Raw genomic sequence first — 18,893 nt, 5'->3', positions numbered from 1 at the left:
CAGGCCTAACGTCCTGCACAGAAGTAATCACTTCCTGTATGTCTGGTTACAAAAAAAAATGTATATCCATTACATTTTTTATTTTTTATTGTTTTTTTATTATTTTTTATTGTTGCATTTGTTTTTTTTTTTTTTTTTTGTTTGTTTTTTTTTTTAAGGTTGATCCATGTAGAAAGTGTTTTCTGTGAGCAAAACATATCACACTGCAAAGTAGAACTAAGCTCAGGTACTGAAAATAATTATCCATGTGTTTGATTTCTACTCTCAGCTTCAGTGTAGTCTCTGATACATAAAGAATTGTATTAAACATTATTGTCTTTCACTTTAGCTGGTTTCTGACTAAAGAGGAGTGTTGTGGGACACAGGAGACAGGAAACACTAAAATATTGTTTCTGTTCAGAATAAAAAAAAAATAGAAAGATCTTTCTGAATTATTTTAATATAAATCTCAGATTTATTGTGTTAGAAGCCTTCTTTAAATGGTTTTAATCAAAATAACTATAAAACAGTAAAATATATGTAGTCAAAAATGATTAAAAAAAAAGACAGTGATGAAACAATATTAATGAATTTATTTGTGTTTCATTATTATTATAACAAACCAGGAAGCTCCACACTCATACAGCTGAATATATTATAGATCCAGTACATGAGATTTAGTAACAATAATAAAGTGAGACAAGTTTTGTATTCTGTACACTTTGATTCATATAAAAAGTAAAAAAAAAAAAAAAAAACTCAATATACATATAAGACACATTTTATATTAAACATTGTGTTTTAACACCCAGCACATTATGATTTTTTTTTTATTTTTTGAAATGCAAAAGAACCAAAAAAATCAATACACTGTTATATTCATATATATTCATTTTAAAACATTTAATATTCATTGACACACACCTGAGTAGTTTTAAAGGTATAAAGTAACATTTCCCGTAATGAATGTTATACACAATTATAGAAATAGATTTTTTGACTTTTCGTACCTTTCACTCATCACTCTTACATGAAATACTTCATACATAATCTGATTGATTTGTTCTGTATATAACTATAAACTCTGAGCTCCCAAAGATGCAATAAATAAATAAAATAAACATTGTTATCCCTGAATATTTATACAGATTTCTGATAACAGACTATTGTGTCATAAACACAGGTGAATTACGCAGATGATTAAAACAATAAAATAAATGTTTAAAATGACAGATAGAGGTTAAATCCTAATCTGTACTCTATAATATGTCAATAAATAGGCAATTAATTAATAAATCCATTCACAATACCTGGCAATTAAATAATAAAACGATTCTAAATGAGAAGCAAATGTGAAGACAGATGAAGAAAGAGCTTGAGCTTGAGTTGTGCTTAAATAGTTAATAAAAGCTGTGCATCTAGAGAAAAAGATCACGTTTTGTGGTGTAATCTGTGACGTTGGGAAGCCCAGAAACCACACAGCAGCTGACCGCACTGCGGCAAGTGTTCATGTTCTGGATCTTGAACCTGCAGGAAATCAAACTTTTGTCATGTTTGTGGTGTTTCTGTGTTTAATTATCATCATAACATCACATTTATCCTGGGGTTGAGTTTAATACAATAAATACACACACACACAAGTTTCTAGGATAAACTTAACTACATAAACCCAGATCTCTGGAAGTGACAGTAAGCAGCTCTTACCACTCATCTTTATACACATCGTAGTACTCGCACCTGGAGGTTGTGCCTTCATCATTACAGCCACCAATCACATACAAGCGACCGTCCATCACCTGGAAGAAGAAGAAGACGATCACATGGTGAAGTCAGACAGTATATGGATTATAGTTTATTAACTCCATGTTTTTCTAGTTGGGTCTAATCTTGTATTAACACCAGGTTCGTTACCTCGATGCCAAAGTTGCTGCGTGGGTTAAACATGGGGGAAAGAATCCTCCAGGAGTTGGTACGAGGGTTAAAGGCCTCGATGCTCTGCATCGGAGTGACGCCATCAAAACCTCCGATCTATAAAACATCATAGAATTCATAGAATTATTTTCACATTTACCACCTCATTTTTGTTTAACGTTTGAAATTTCAGTCCTAATATCAGTACAAAGGTCACATGGTTTCATTTGTGTGTGTGTTATGTGACTTTCAGTTCTTAAAGCAAACAATTGGTTGATAAGCACAATGATGCCTAGAACTCACCTAAGCATGTGCATTGGCTCGATCAGTGTCCACTGTTCATGATGAAATTTCTATCCTTATATCAGTACATAGGTCATATGGTTTAAATTTTCAGTGTGTGTGTGTGTGTGTGTGTGTTATTTTCAGTACTTACAGCAAACAATTGGTTGTTCAGCGCAATGACACCTAGGCCACTCCTGGGCATGTGCATCGGCTCAATCAGAGTCCACTGATTAGAATAAGGGTCAAAACACTCAACCGTGAAATGACACTCATTTCCATTGCAACCTCCACAGATGTAGATCTAAAGGAACCAAAAAAAGACAAAAATTAATCAAGGCTCTGGGTGTCTCCAGGTTCAGCTTCAAGGTCTCTTCAGGGACTGAAACATTAAATAATGCTGGGGCTTGTCATTATATTCTAACCAAAAGCAATCAACCCTCTTTTGTACCACTGCACTGTATCATGGCTGACTCTGTGTGTGAGAATTGAAGGCTTACCTTGCCATTTAAAGTGGCAGCGCTGGCGTCACTTCGCTGCTCGTTCATCGATGGGATGAGGCTCCATTGGTTGGTGCTTGGTTGATAACACTCAGCTGTGTTAAGACTCACGGTGCCATCAAAGCCTCCCATGGCATAGATGAATCCGTCCAGCACGGTAACGCTAACATAGCCACGGGGCGAGTGCATGGGTGCCACATCGTTCCACGTTCCATCCAAAGGATTGAATGTGCACGTGGAGTTAAAGTACTCCATGATGTCAGAGCCACCAATAACGTACACCAAACCGTCCAGGAACACTGTGCCATGATATGCTCGAGCACGCTCTGCTCTGCTGGAGATGCACATCCAGCTGTCCAGCTTCGAGTCGTACGTTTCCACGCTGTTCGTAGGAGATTTGTCAATGAAGCCGGCGATGGCAAACAAGACGGAATATGGGAGCCGTGGACGGGTAAACGGATCCGAGAGTCTGGTGTTTGGTTCAGCCATCTTGGAGTCGTACATGGCCTTCATGGCGTGGGCGATGATGGGTTGACACTCACACACACTGCTGACCACCGGGTTTTTCTTTATATTTTCCAGGAAGTATTCCCGAGTCACCAGAGCCAGCCGCACCTGACCTCACAGCACAGACAACACAATATAAAAGGTCAGAACTTTTGGTTAGAAAGTGGACAAAATTTGGACGGTTGTAGGATGATGTGGAAATGGATACGGATTATTTTCCTGTTTTTCACACTGTGTGATTTCACTGAACTTTTATCATTATTACATGTAAAGCTGAACGAGATCCCAATAAAATCCTAATTGATTTCTACAGCAGAGTGTGAGATAATATGTTTTTTCAACAATAAAGATCCTCCAACAATAACAGCATCAGATTACATCATAAATCAGCAAAAAATACTTATAAACCAAGAGGTTTTGGAATAACAAGGTTTTTCTGCCTATCACCACTATGTATTTATAGATGTCCAGTGAGTTTGCTGCCTTGTTGTTTATTTTACATAAGTGAGAATTTAATCGAACTTTCCCTTCAGTTTTAACACTACTAAATTGCTCAGATTAGGTTGTGTCTAAAAATTCATGAGCAAAGAATCTTCTACAAAGTGTGTTTTTTATTCTGCAACAACATAATTAGCTTAAATTAAGTCAGCGCTATCACCGGAACCCTAACTGTTAGTCTACTGTCTGGGTTCAGTTCCATTCAAACTGTAGGAATGGTCTGGATGGTCTGGTCGGGTGTACTGACACTCACCTTCGGCAGCAGGTTCACTATTTGCTGCTTTCGGACGTTGGGTTCATGCCTGATCCACAGGAATACAGCTTGGAAGGCTGTTTTCTCCTCCTTGATGTTCAGCTCATCCTTCTCCAGGATGTCACTGAGCTGCTCCACGGTCAGCTCTAGGAATTTTCCAGACTGTGAAAAAACTACGTCCTCGAAGTGATGCAACGTGTACATGTAGGTCTGATCCCGCAGCTCGTAGTATGCATTAGCGTCAGCGTACTGCCAAATCCTTAAGCAGTTATCTGGGTTTAGATGATCCTTTAGGAATTCACAGCAGCTCAGTGCAAGGTCATGGATGAGCAGGTGATTGGCTGCATCCAAAAGAGTCTCCACTTTATCGGTGGTGACGTGAATGTCCTGCGTGTACATGTAGTGGATCACAAGATCCATGATTTCTGGAGATACACCAGTGATGTTGTACACTCTCTGATCCAGATTTCTACATCTTCTGAATAGATCTCTGCAGATCAGGAAGAGAAGAACGTGTATTAGAAAAATATCTCCACACAATAGACTGGAGTCCTGATGATGTATAAGCTGAAGTCAGGAGATAGAGAGAGTTTAAACGGAGGGCGTTCCTCTAGCCTGTCAATCAGATTATTAAAAAGAAATAAATCTATCACTATATAAATATTCTTCCATGAAGATAAGATGAAGACGGTGTAGCCGAAGAAAACTAAACTCGAGCTAAATATCAGCGAAAAAAACAAACACTTCATAGTTTATTTCCAGCCCAGTTGTCACCGCATGTGTTTTACACAGTACACACACTGGACATGCGCTCCTTAACATCCTGACACTTGTTTTATTACAATATCGTGTAACAGGGTGGATTTCAGTCAGATGGCTGTGAGGAAACGTCGGCGTTAAGAAATCATCATTAAATCAGACTCGCGCTGTGAGTTGTGACTATGGATCTGTTCATTTAATACTAATGTAAATACCATTTCATCTTCGGTATAGTTTTTGCTCATTAGGTACCATTTTAAGATGAAAAGTTGTGTTTGTTTTTTTACCTGAAATACGGGCTGTACGCCGAGAGGATGTTCTTGTGGACCTTGAAGTCCACTTCGTCCACTCTGAGCACCGCGTCACACAGCGACCCGTCCAATCGCATCTCGTTCAGTAAACCGCACAGCTTCCTGTCTTCACTCATCTCTCTCTCCATACTCGTAAACAAGTCGTCTAATCCGTACGTGTTACAGGGCGTGATAAGAGCGTTGATAGTGAGTTTGTAAAGAAGCGTGTTTTAAATCGCAGCTTTCTGGAACAGCGCCGAATTCAAAACAGGCGCCGCGTCATAGTGACGTCATGTCGTCAATAAGCTGTGGCCTCAAACCACATCACGTCGTTTCCTGGCACTAATAAACCATAGTTTTAATAATTAATTAATTATAATACACCGAAATTTGTAGTCAGAAATGAAAATAAATAAATAAACCAAAGTAATGAATTTTTCAGTCACTTCAGTCACACACACGGGTCTATTTTTAAAGATACACAAAATGTTTTACAAAAACCAATGTACAATGTTATACAAAACCTTTTAAGCATCACTCACATAAAATGTGTCATAATATGTAACCTTATTTAAATGCACAGTTTATAAATCTAATCAATGAGCTCCAAAAGATGCTCCAAAATTAAAAATTAAAAACAGATTCCTGCCATAGTTTAAATCCTAGACTTTATCCTACAATAGGACTGTTTACATGTGGGGAAAACCTTCAATACAGTTGCTCTGTATGTTTCATTAGTGAGCGTCACAGCAAATTCAGTCCGAGGTCAGATTGTTATGTTCAGTCATATAAACCTATCACAGATCATTTCTTGAATCCTGCACACAAAATAATGTCAAAAAATGTCCACCTTGGTGAGTATTTACATATTACATGAAGTTATATTTAAAACTTAATTGTGTTTGTGTAAGTTACTGTGCAACAAAATTATACCATTGTAAATACAAATACACTGACTGAGTAGACAATCAGGTGACACAATAAAAAACTGTTTAAAAAAGACTATGCAGTGTTTTAAAAAGTTTCTATGGCAGCAGTGTGTTTTAAACACATGCCTCCAAAGAGACTGGAGATTGAATCCAGCCCTTTAAACCACTCAGCCATACTACCTGAGTAGAAGTAAGCCTTTATACTCTCCCAAATGTGTGGGGGGAAGAAAGTCTTCTGCTGTCCACAAAAAAAAAAAAAGGTTCTGGCATGAACTTGCTCATGTGAACTAACAAGCATCTGTGTTCAACCTTATCACACCCCACTCTAGCACAGACTAAGGGGGAACAGCTTGAATGCTTTATTCGGTGCCTTAAAAAGATTTTCTAGCAGCAGTGGGATTTGAACCCATGCTGGAGCCTTAATCCAGTGCCTTGGACTGCTCAGCCAAGCTACCTGCATGCAAGGGGCTTGTGTAAAAATACTTTACTGTGCACGCTTCCTAAAGCTAATGTGCTTAGGGTCTAACTCATCACACCGAATGTATGCCTGCAAAGAAAAATGGATTAGTAGTCCATCACCTCAACATCTCAGCCACCTAATCAGGAAGAAAAGCTTTCAAAACATGCCATGAATGCATAGGGTCTTTAAATATATCTCTCAGGCATGCTTACTTTACCAAATGGGCTTGTCAAGAACACCAAGATAAAAAGACACTATGGCTATGCAAAGTTTTTTGGCGCTGCCTAGCCGATGTAGCTTGAGGATATGAACTTACGCCACCTGTCTCCAAACAAACCAATTACTGAAATCAGGGATTGAACAACTGACCTTTAGATCTTCAGTCTAACAATCTATTTTTTTGTTTTTATTCCAAAATATTCCAATTGTTCATCTAATTATTTATATATCTGTGCATTGCATTGCATTTACAAGCTTCTTCCCAATCTTATTCTATAGAACTATGCCACACACACCATCTCATGTGTGGATACATTTCACCTCAGCCAGTATTATATTGAATGCATATCAGTTTATGTCCAAACAAAATGTTTATATTAATGTTTTTATGATACAGTTTATATAAATTTACTCAATTTTCTAATTAATCACCATAAATTCAGAGTAAGTTTTCAACTTGGAATATTGTGCAACTCTAGTTAAGATTATATTTGTGCAGTATTTATGATAGAAGAACAGGTAGAGTTTATATCACAGAGGGATTATTGTAAAAAGAATGTGAATGTGAGCAGGTTTGTACAGTATGGTGCTCTAGTACTTGGTCCACCATAAGATAACTGAGTTCACCATCTTGTGTTCAGCAAAGAGAAATAACTTAAAACACAAATAAAGTTTGCCCCATATACAGTCCTACATTACAAAGAAGAAGGTTTGAGCTGTCAAAAAGAATAACATGTTTTGTAAATTTATATATTTGTAAAATATTTTTCTCTCTGTAATACTGTAATATGTTCTCTGTCTCTTTTTACCTCTTCAAGTCAGGGGTTGTGGACTTGCTGATGTTCACTGCAACAAACTAACAAAATATTCAGTGCTGCCTTCCATGATATAACCTCATTTGCATTTAAGGTGGTTGGTCCAACACCACTCCTTATAATTTTAATCTATCTACCACTTTAGTGACCTACTTAAAATGAATTTAGAGCAAAGATGCCTTTATTATCACCATGTGCACATTACAGCACAGTGGAATTCTTTTCTTAATATATCCCAACTGAGGAGGTTGGGGTCAGAGCACAGGGAGCTATTATATGGCTTCCCTGGAGCAGGGAGAGTTGAGGACGTAGCTCAATTGCCCAACAGTGGCAGCTTGAACTCTGACATTTTTGACCAACAACCCAGATCCTTAACCACTTGAGCCACCACTGCCCCAAACAAAATAAAGATCATAGTCCAGCACTATCAGAAATTATGCACTCAGGATACCAGCATTTGAGAAATCGCCCCAGTGCAATGTCTGAGCCTTACTTTGGGCAAACCACATCCTTGATCATAGGACTGCCCCCGCCAGGTGAGTTTCTGCTAAAACCACCAAACTTCTGTCAATACTGGAAAACTTTAACCTTCTGCAACATGCACACTTACATACCCACTCTCATGATCACACACATGATCTGATCTTTTGGGCTGAACAGGGGATCTCTGACTGTTCTGAAGTTCATTATTCAGCTGAAAGGTTGGAGATGATGTAAAAACAGACCAAGCCAGCCAGTAGTCAAACCTAGAATCTTCTGATATGTAGTCAGACACATTATCCATTGTGCATTGTCTCAGACTTCAATCCTGTCTCAGCAGAGCAGCACAGGTTGATCGCTTTCCTCCTGAAAACAACAGTCATCTCTCTAGTTTTGTGTCTGGATTGTTGCTTCTACACTAGTCTTCACACTTCTCCACCATCTCTCTGGACACTCACTATTGTGCTAATAAAGCTCAACACTGTATTGCCTCAGCACACTTGAAGATATGATTTAAGCTGTGCTTTAAAGCAGACTTGTGCGACGGCAGAGTTTTTATGATCTCAGGAACTGTAGTGTTCAGACACATTTAGCAGTTTACAACTTATGCTTAAGAACAGTGGAAACAAAAAATAAAAAAAGATTATCAACATCATATTGGATATTAATACAAAATAAAAACAAATAATATCCAATGCCAGCAGAAGAGCACAGACTTCACTGAGGATCACTAGCTATAGATTTTTACTTATAGATACTCATTTCTATCAGTGTGTCTGTGACATTACTAAAACTACAATGTATTATATAATCACATTAAAACCCACTTTACCTTCTAAACATCATAAACAAGTGCTTAGTGCCCTGCAGCTGCAACCTAACAAATGCTGGCAGATAAAAATGTGTTGAGGAAATCCTGAATGTCACAGTTCTAGTGGGAACAGAATAGAGTTAACTCAAACGTCAGAGACATCCGTAATCTCAGTCATGTTTTAGAATAGATTCAGTAACAGAAACATTGACATTTAGCAATCAAATGTACATGCAGTTAAAGTGACAACAAACTTTCTACTGAACTTTCTACTCTCTAGAGGAGTTTCTTTATTTATTTATTTCATTTTCTGTACAATCTGTACAATATTATATGTACAATCAAACTTACATCTGTTCTGAGAGGTTTATAAAAGGACATTGCTCTAGTTCACATCCTACAAAGTAACATGCAGCTGTACATACATGCATAACATAACTAGTGTATCATGGACAAAACTGTCAAGAAACAATACAGTTCAATTAACTTAATTTCATTTCCTGTGCACCTGTAACACACTGTGGAGTGTTTGCTTGTTTTCTGCTTGTTTTCATTTATACCACAAAATTACCACAATTATCGTTTGTGTCTGTGGTTAACTGATAACAGGTTGGTAAAGGGAGGATCTTTAATGTGGTTTTATACGTTTTTGTAAAGCCTTTCACTGACTCTGTAACACTGTGCTCCAACCCATAGAGCACAATGATAGAGTGCAGAATCTGAGAGCTTTAGACCTCTGATAGTAAGTTCAGTAGAGTCTCTGCTTGTTTTTGACTCTAATCGATGATCATCAGGAGTGCTCTCGTCACCACTATATGACCTTGCACCTTTATACAGTAAAAACTGTGGTGCGCTGTTAGGATATTGTTTGTACCAGTAAAGAAAAACATTTTCACTGCTTGTCTCATATGAACATTTCAGAGTAACATTGTCTGTTTCTTTCCCCACAATGTTGGCATCCTGTGGTCCAATTTTATCTGCAAAACTGCCTGGAGTGAAAAAGAATATAAAGAAATAAATCTGCAAAGAATTTTTCAAAAGCAAATATTAAACTGGTAAATTAGGAAATTACTATATGCTTTAAAAACAAACATAAATATTATATAATACAATGAATGACCTGTAACTAGAGTGAGAATCAGTGGTGTGTATCTCACTATGTACAGTAAGTTGTATAGTTGAGCCATTTCTGAACACAGCTCTGTGATGATTCTGTATAATAGTGCTGTATGTGCTGAACTTTACACGTCTCTAGAAGGCCACACCCAGGAAGTGACACTGTTCAGGATGAAACCTTGTCTCACTAAAAAAAAATTATTTTAAAAAACAATAAATAAAACTTGAATTAAATATAACTTTTGTATAATCTGACTTATTTTAGTACTAAAATGAATGAAACCGAGCTACAAACAGAGCTCAAAATTTCAACTTGGAAATTAATACAGTATCTACATAATTTTTAACTTAACATATCTGCCTATACTGTATACCGTACACTTACTGTACACTAACATTGTCCAAAAACCTATAGATATTTACATGTGAATAATTATTTTCTGTCTACAAATGCATTATATTTATTTTTTGATTAGATATTGTTTCATTTATATTAGTTCAGTTATTGAGACTGACTGTCTGGGGGAGGAAGCTGGTACAGAGTTTGGCAGATGTTCTGTCCAGATGTTCTCATCCCTTCTTCCAGTCTAGGGAGGTGATGTTCACAAAACTGGTTTTCTAAAAGTAGACATTCTGGTAAGAATCCTTTATTGAATTAAGCGATGTTCATTATCTGTTGTAGTGTCTTGTGCTCCGGCACAGCATGTACGTTTCATATTAAACAGTGCAACAGCTGCACAGGATGCTCTTTATGTCTCCCATGAATGTAGTGAAGATGGGAGGTTGGTGTTTTCTTTCATATGTCTGCAGGAAATGAGGCCTGAGTTGCACTGTGATACCTCCAAGCTTACCGCGTTTAACATATACCAAACATATTTCCGTCTAAATATTCCAAAAATATATCTTCGATAAATATTCCAAAGTCATGAACTTCCTCAGAAATTATATTTTCCTCCCAATACTGCATGATCGTGAGCTCAAATAGCTCAAAAAAAAAAAAGTATTTTTTCCATTGAATTTTCCAAGATCTTGTCTCAAATTTTAACATTTAAGATCATACCTTTCTATATTATTTCTATATTACATTTATTTCTTCGCATTGGATTTATGGAAACCTTCATGCTGAAACCTTTTAAATAAACACACTGAGACAAATATTTCTTTACTGGAGTTTTATGTGTAAGTTAAGTGTGTATGTGTAGGTAGTGTTGTGTGGCTGTTCATGTGTATGATAGAGTTTTTTAGTTTTTGTAATTAAAAATGAAAAAATACAGGAAAACACTAAACAACAGAAGTGAGAAGCATTGCAAAACACAGAAAAACAAATCAGAAACCACAAAAACGGAGGCACAAACCCAAAACAGATACTAATAACAAGGACTCAGCAAATACTAATGCAAAACAACAGGTATAAATAGGCATTCAGAGAAACATGTGGAACAAGTGTAAAAGGTTTCGATCCATCGACCGCTGGGTTATGGGCCCAGCACGCTTCCGCTGCGCCACTCTGCTGCAACACGCCTGAAACTCACGTGGCCAGTGCCTTATCCATTAGGCCACTGGGGTACTGCTGTTTTAAGTTTCTGGCGTTTTGGGTTTCTGCTGGAGGCATCTAAGAGCTAAACTGAAATGTCTTTGGACAAAACCCATTTTCGTTGATGCAAGAGGCCAAAGCTTCATCCAGTAGGCCACCAGGATTGTGGCAATGACCTGCAAGGTTTAGGGTTGATACCAACCATTCTGAAATTTACGACATTTTCATCTTAGTTAAAATGTAGGCTGTTCCTAGGAGAGGAGGGTTGTGATTTATTGATCACTTGGTTTTGCTACAAGCATGCTTTTCTTGCACCACACTGCTTAAGCACACCCGAGATGGGACTCAAACCCACAATCCATTAGGCCACTGGGGTGCTGATGTTTTAAACATCTGCCGTTTTGGGTTTCTGCTGGAGCTAAACTATTTGTCCATTTCATTTTTATTCGAAAGTAGGCTGCTCTTAGCAGAGGATGGTTTCGATCCATCGACCTCTGGGTTATGGGCCCAGCACGCTTCTGCTGCTGGGCCCATATTTTTTTTAAAAGTCTCCACAAATCTAAAACAATTCCTTTTCTTTTGGCTATGATTCTTCTCTCACATATTAGACTTTTCATTAACATCATACTCAAATTTACAAACTTTTTGTTTTGACTTTTTTGTCTCGACCTAACATTACCATTCTATTCCATTCCAAATCATTTTCATTCCAGTCCCCACTCACATCTTTGATTAGAACTTTACATTGTTTAAAAAACAATTCCAATTCTTTACAATGTAAAAACAGATGTAAAAACCCTTCCTCCCTTTCCTGACACACTTTACACATTGGACTTTGTTCAATTTCTATCTTGGTTAAGATTACGTCTGTAAATACTGCTTCATGCCTTATAAAATATTCGAAACTCTCCAGTTTCACTTTCACACACTTCCCTTTCATATTTTTCCATATAACGTCTTTTTTTAATCCTTCAAAAGTTTACACCCAGTACTCATTTGTATTTGTTTCCTTAAAAACTTTTTCCCTAAAACATTTTAACTGTACAGCTTTTAAAACCATACAATTTTTCTTCTTGTTTCATCCCTCAGTTCTTTCTGATCATATTCCTCTTTTGCCTCTTCCATTGCATCAATAAAAAACTGTTCTGGTAGAAACTCCTTTTTAAATTCATATAAAACGTCCTGTACTCTTGTTATCCCTGCTACCATCCACTTCTTAAAAAATATTACTTTCCCTTGTTTTAAAATGTTTTTGTTTAAGAACAGAGGTTGATTTAAAATGCTTTCTCTCCCTTGTGGAAAGTGCTCAATAATCTTTAACAGCTTTCCCCAGGCATTTAACATTTCTCTATAAAATTCCGGTAATCCTTCCGTCATCCAATTTTTTGTTTTCATCCATAAAATTCCCTTGTCCAAATTAAAATTGCCACATTTGTTTATAAAATATTTCAGTGTTTTTTTCCATTCAAATTGGTTTTCTTCTTGTAGATATTTCTTGACTACTTTCACTCTTAGACTCATTTTGCTCTGTTCTACGTCCATTAAACCTAAGCCTCCCTTCTCCGCCACCCCTAAGATCATGTTGTAAGCTATTCTTGCTGGTTTACCCTCCCATAAAAAGTCACAAAAGCATTTTTTCAGCCTCTTTTCTGTCCAAACAGGCATATCATATACATATAGAACCTACCAAAGCTTAGACACCATTAAAACATTTAAAATTAAAACCTTCCCTTTCAAGTTCAGTGCTCTTTGTTTCCAAAAGTTTAGTCTCCATTCTATTCTTGTTAAAAGCTCCTCCCACATTTCATCTCTTACTTTCTTCTTGTTTTTACCAATTAAAATCCCTAGAATTTTCATTTCATCTACTTCTTTAAAGTTAAAAGAATCCCGTAAAATCAATGCCTTCCCAAACCTCATGTATACTGATTTGTCCTCATTTACTTCCCGAGCCTTTACAGTATTCCTTTATAATCTCCATAACATGTTTGACACTTTCTTTCCCTTCTACAATTACCGTTGTATTATCCGCATATTGAAAAATTTTACCTTCTGCTTTACTTTCCTGTATTTCTATTCCTCTCACTGGTTTGTAAACTTCCCAGGCTTTTGTACATCTTTACACACACACACACACACACACACACACACACACACACACACACACACACACACACATACAAACATGCAACCGATGCTTCTGAAATTATAGATAGAATAAAATAGTTAACACAATTGAATTGATGTAAGAGCTCTTTCTGATATCCACTTGTGTTGTGGGTGGTTGTTTTCTGTCCAAAGTTTTCTGTACGTTGTTTCAGCTACAACAAACACTCATTCATGCAGTATAGCGAATTTTAAGGGAGGCACCTTGTTGTGGAGAAACTGCATCTATCACGGTTAGAGTCTCAATGTCTGACTGTGTCACGCGAGCTGAAACAACAGGCTGCTTACTGAAGCAAAGCTCAAAAGCATCAGCATGTTTCTGCCCGGTTTCAAACCAGGACCTTTTGTGTGTTAGGCAAACGTGATAACCGCTACACTACAGAAAGTACAAAGTGCAACTTTGGGCTCTCACTCTGAAAATAAATTAAGGAACTGACAAAAGGAAGAAAGAAACTGTTTCTTCATGTGATCGCAATAGCAGATGAGCAGCCACTTGAAAACTGTCACACTATGTGGGAATCAGGCTGGTTTCAGGGTGTTCCAGAAGGAACGGCCGACACAGAGCGCCAAACTTGTCCCTTATTTCCTTTAAACCAAAAGTCCAAATCTTTGTTTCTGCCCGGTTTCAAACAGGGGACCGTTCGCTTGTGAGAGGAAAGTGATAACCACTACACTACAGAAAACACAACAAAGCCTGCACACCCTTTCCTGAGGCCTGGGAAACATCTAAGTAACAAAATAAATAAGTTACTAAATAGAGTTACTAAAAAGCATCAACTTTCAGTCACCAAAGTTGGGATTTCTGCAGTCAAGGTGTTGGTGGTATAGTGGTGAGCATAGCTGCCTTCCAAGCAGTTAACCTGGGTTTGATTCAAGGCCAACGCATGACCTTTACCAACACTTGTTTGAAGCTCAAACACTTGAGTGCCATTGTCAAGAAGCAGACACAATTGAATTGCTTATGTTACAGCTGGATGTTGTTTCAGCTGCAACAAACACTTGCATGCAGTTTAGTCCCCGTTGTGGAGAAACTGCTCCAGTCACGTTCAGAGCCTCAATTTCTGACTGCTTTCACATGAGCTGATACAACAGGTTGCTTACCGAAGCAACGCTCAAAAGCCTCAGCATGTTCCTGCCTGGTTGCAACCCGTGGTCCTTTCGCATCTTAGGCAACGCTATGAACGCTACAATACGGAGACCTCAAAGCACCACCATACTGTAGGCTTTCAATAAAACTGAAAAATTCTGGAAATGACTTAAGGAAGACAGAAAATGTTTCAGCATTTGATAGCCAAAGCAGATAACCACTAAACTTCAGAAACCACAGCAAAGACTTCAAAGACATTTTGGAATGTGAACGATTAACACACAATGCTTATTTATCAAAACAAATTTTATTTACTAATACACTTTATTTACACTGTTGTTTAATCAGAATGGTATCTCTGAAATGAGCTTAGGCACTAACGTGCTAACCACTAAGCCACCGTGCCCCCGTACCTTAACACTCTAATAAATAAAACCCTGCAAACAGGTCATACAGCCACACATGTATGCTCTGGATAAATAATTATTTATTATACCTTATAATTAAATTGTATTTACAACACCATGTAGTTTGTGGTGTCTTTATGACACTCCTTATGAATCCTGCACACAAATTAATGTAAAACAAATGTCCATCTTGGTGAGTATTTACATATTACATAAAGTTATATTTAAACTCCATTGTGCTTTGTGTAAGTTACTGTGCAACAAAATTATACAATTGTAAATACAAATGCACTGACAGTAAAAAACTGTCTAGAAGGAATATGCAGTGTCTATGGCAGCAGTGGGATTTGAACCAACACCTCCAAAGAGACTGAAGCCTAAATCCAGCAGCTTAGACCACTCAGCCATGCTACCTATGGAATTGGAAGCCTTTATGCTCTCCCAAATGTGTTGATGGAAGAAAGACATGATCTTGTTCATGTGAACTAACAATCATCTGCACTAAACCAGCATGGAAATACAGCCCAAAGTTGCAGACACAGTGCTAACTTATCACACCCCACTTTAGCACAGACTCAGGGAACAATTAGCTGCTTTATCAAATGCTTTATCTGTGCCTTGAAATGTTTCCTGGCAACAGTGGGATTCGAACCCACGCCCTCGAAGAGACTGGAACCTTACTCCAGCGCCTTGGACCGCTCAGCTAATGCACTTAAGCAGGGTCCAACTCATCACACCCTTGCGAAACACCTAGACGCAGGGCTAGATTTTCATACCCCACTCTAGCATGGACCAACGTTCTGTGAGCAACAATCGAAGGTTTTGTGGTTATGATGAGGTCAGTGATGATGCACATGTGCAAAGAAAAATGGATGAAACCTATCAGGAAGAAAAGCTTCCAAAACACACCATGAATGCATGGGGTCTTTAAATGTATCTCTCAGACCCAAGATTTTTCCCAAACTTATTATATAGAACTATGTCACAGACACCATCTCATGTGTGGATATATTTCACCTCAGCCAGTGTTGTCAAAATGTAATTTTTTAAAAATCTATATTTGATTGAATGCATGTCAGTTTATGTCCAAACAAAATGTTTATATTTATGTTTTTCTAATTAATCACCATAAATTCCCTTTATTGTTCAACCCTAGTTAAGATCATATTTGTGCAGTTTGTATGATAGAAGAACAGGTAGAGTTTATATCACAGAGGCTTTATTGTGTAAAGGATGAGAAAAGAATGTGAGCAGCTTTAATATGTTCTCTGTTTTTGCCTCTTCAAGTCAGGGGTGGTGACTTCTGTCAATACTGGAAATCTTTCACCTTCTGCAACATGTAAACTTACCCACCCACTCTCATGATCACACACTTGACCTGATCTGTTCACTTGGGCTAAACCAGGGATCTCTGACTGTAAACTTTGTTAGTGAGCAGGAAGGTTGGACGTAATGTGAAAACAGACTGACCCCGCAAGGAGTCGAACCTAGAATCTTCTGAGCTGTAGTCAGACACGTTATCCATCGCGCCACTGGCCCTGTTCAGGCTGATCTTGGAACGGGCAAATTATACTTTTTACAGCTCAATCTGGGTCAGAGAAACGTTCGATAGTTGTTCCTATATGAAAAGTTAGTCATTTCAGTCATTCAATTAAGGATTCCTCTTGTCCTTAGATCACCTATATGAGTTTATTAACTTTATTTGTTGAGACGAATAAAGCAGTATTTTTTTAACAGGGCATCTTTTTTCAGGTCCAGTATTTAAGTTTGGATTAAAACTTTCTTTTTTGATTTTGGACAACCTGCATTTAGTTAGAACATAGGCTGCACTTAGCAGAGGATGGTTTCGATCCATCGACCTCTGGGTTATGGGCCCAGCACGCTTTCGCTGCACCACTCTGCTTCAGGGTACCTCTAAATAGGACTCAAACCTACAATCCCTGGCTTAGGAGACCACTGGTGCAAGGCTGTATTAAGTCACTGCTGTTTTGAATTTCTGGCATTTTGGGTTTCTGCTGGAGGCATCTAAGAGCTAAAATGTAGGCTGTTCTTAGTAGAAGATGGGTGTGTTTTATTGATTGCTTGGTTTTGCTCCCAGCACAACTCTGCTGCACCACTCTGCTTCAGCACACCTCAGATGGGACACGAACCCACATTCACTGGCTTAGGAGGCCAATGCCTTATCCATTAGGCCACAGGGGCACTGCTGTTTTGAGTTTCTGGTGTTCTGGGTTTCTGCTGGAGGCATCTAAGAGCTAAACTGAAAAGTCTTTGGACAAAACCCATTGTATTTGATGCAAGAGGCCAAAACATAATCCAATAGGCCACCAGGATCGTGGCGTTGACCTGCAACAATTAGGGTTGATAGCAATAATAAAACGAGCAGGCTCGTGCCAGGTGCAGCTACATCTGCATGTGATACCATAGTCTCAGATCTAAAATGTTTGTGGTGGTGAATTACTAACTCACCCTTAAAATTTTCAGGCTCCTGGAACTCAATAACAGCATGTACATGTTCCACTGGTGCGCTGTTGGAAGCCCTCTTGGGTTTGGCAGTAAATGTTTTACCAGACTGATCTGCTGGGGAAGCTCCACTCCTTGCAGAAAAGTGTCCCAGTATATGTGTGTGTGTATCTTTATAATATATGTGTATCTTTATAATATATTTACAATAAAGTGCTCAATACATATATATTACATATTTATTTATTTTTATTATTGAAGTGAATGTGGGGAACAGAAGCCCAACTCACCAAGAAGAGACTTTAGTGTTGTTTATTGTTAATAATACCATCTTGGTCCTGTCCAGCAGTTCTCTGCAGTCTTCATGCAGCTGACTGATGTGACTGTATGTCATCACAATTGACATTGAGTTATAAACAGTCTGTGGATAAACAGATGCATTGTTTGTATAATGAATGATCAGTAGTCTCTACAATCATATTCAATAACAGCATCAACAAAAATATTCTAAATATTAATTCAGAAAATGAGAATCACATACTAACTTTTTTATTTATGTTTTCACAAACATACAACGTTTGTCAATTCTCAAATAATAATTCAGTTATAATAAAATAATATAAAGGTGTAATTACAGTTACATTCTGTAATATTTATATACTTACACTTATACACCATCTCCTATGAAATCACAAATCCCTCTGCATTAGCATTTTTGTACAAGGACAAAAATTTGTCACAATCTTAATCAGTAGTGAAATATTGTTTTTGTTTTTTTTCCCCATTTACAACCGATTGTGTGTGACTAAGACTATGTTTCGGCCAATTGACTGTTTTGTCAAAAAATCAAACCTGAAGGCCAAACAGGTAAAGCTTCAGCTTCACATGATGATTGTGGGTTGGAGTAGCATCTGGGTGCACTTCTAGTTAGCTCTTAAGAAGGCACCCTGAAGTTCAAGAATCCTGCAGGTCCTGAACAACAAATGTTCAGATAACTAGCAAGATCACTGGTGCACAGTGCACTGTGCACCAGTGGTGTAGTGGTATCATGCAAGATTCCCATTCTTGTGAACTGGGTTCGATTCCTGGCTGGTGCAGGTTTGTCTTCTGCTTCCTTTCAAGCTGTGCTGAAAAAGGCTTCTTAAGTGCTGTAACTCCTGAGTTAATTTGAGCCTCTTAATAGAACTTTCTGTCATATGTTACAAGCTGATTCTATTCCAAGTCATGCTCTTCAATATGTAGTGGTATCAGCAAGATTTACACTTTTTGAGCTTCCTAATAGAACTTTCTGTCAAATGTTAAAAGCTGGTGGTATTCCATGTCAAGCTCTAAAAAGGTAATGGTATAAGTAAGGTTATTTTTTTCCAAAGCAGCCATTAATTCCTGCCTGCCGTTTATTCCGATTCCCGGGTGGTGCAGGTTTGTGCTTT

At 37.8% G+C, this 18,893-nt stretch overlaps 1 protein-coding gene and 1 non-coding gene across 2 annotated transcripts; one reads left to right on the top strand and one right to left on the bottom strand.

Annotated features, from left to right (window-relative positions):
• Positions 1 to 1,253: 1,253 nt before the first annotated feature.
• On the bottom strand, positions 1,254 to 5,214 carry LOC132847908 (kelch-like protein 10). The gene is made up of 7 exons (XM_060873405.1): positions 4,977 to 5,214; positions 3,931 to 4,420; positions 2,673 to 3,287; positions 2,327 to 2,476; positions 1,891 to 2,007; positions 1,684 to 1,775; positions 1,254 to 1,506 (listed from the first exon to the last, which is right to left on the bottom strand). The coding sequence occupies exons 1-7, from the start codon at positions 5,126 to 5,128 to the stop codon at positions 1,398 to 1,400; spliced, it is 1,725 nt and encodes a 574-aa protein (XP_060729388.1). The 5' UTR covers positions 5,129 to 5,214; the 3' UTR covers positions 1,254 to 1,397.
• A 13,275-nt stretch (positions 5,215 to 18,489) lies between these two features.
• Positions 18,490 to 18,560, top strand: trnag-ccc (transfer RNA glycine (anticodon CCC)). Its single transcript has one exon. It is a non-coding gene; the product is annotated as a tRNA-Gly (tRNA).
• Positions 18,561 to 18,893: the final 333 nt, after the last annotated feature.

This window comes from Tachysurus vachellii, chromosome 7 (assembly GCF_030014155.1).
Source record: "Tachysurus vachellii isolate PV-2020 chromosome 7, HZAU_Pvac_v1, whole genome shotgun sequence".
Taxonomy (NCBI): Eukaryota; Metazoa; Chordata; class Actinopteri; order Siluriformes; family Bagridae; genus Tachysurus; species Tachysurus vachellii.
The sequence above is the reverse complement of the archived record's forward strand: the minus strand, read 5'-3'. Positions and strand labels throughout refer to the sequence as shown.

What these genes read in the sequence shown, in the direction of transcription:
- LOC132847908 (XM_060873405.1), bottom strand. Translation starts at nt 5,128, where the DNA reads ATGGAGAGAGAGATGAGTGAAGACAGGAAGCTGTGCGGTTTACTGAAC. An exon ending in CTGCCACTTTAAATGGCAAG is followed by an intron (nt 2,477 to 2,672) that starts GTAAGCCTTCAA and finishes TGGTTCCTTTAG; the next exon opens with ATCTACATCTGTGGAGGTTG. An exon ending in GATGTGTATAAAGATGAGTG is followed by an intron (nt 1,507 to 1,683) that starts GTAAGAGCTGCT and finishes GATTTCCTGCAG; the next exon opens with GTTCAAGATCCAGAACATGA.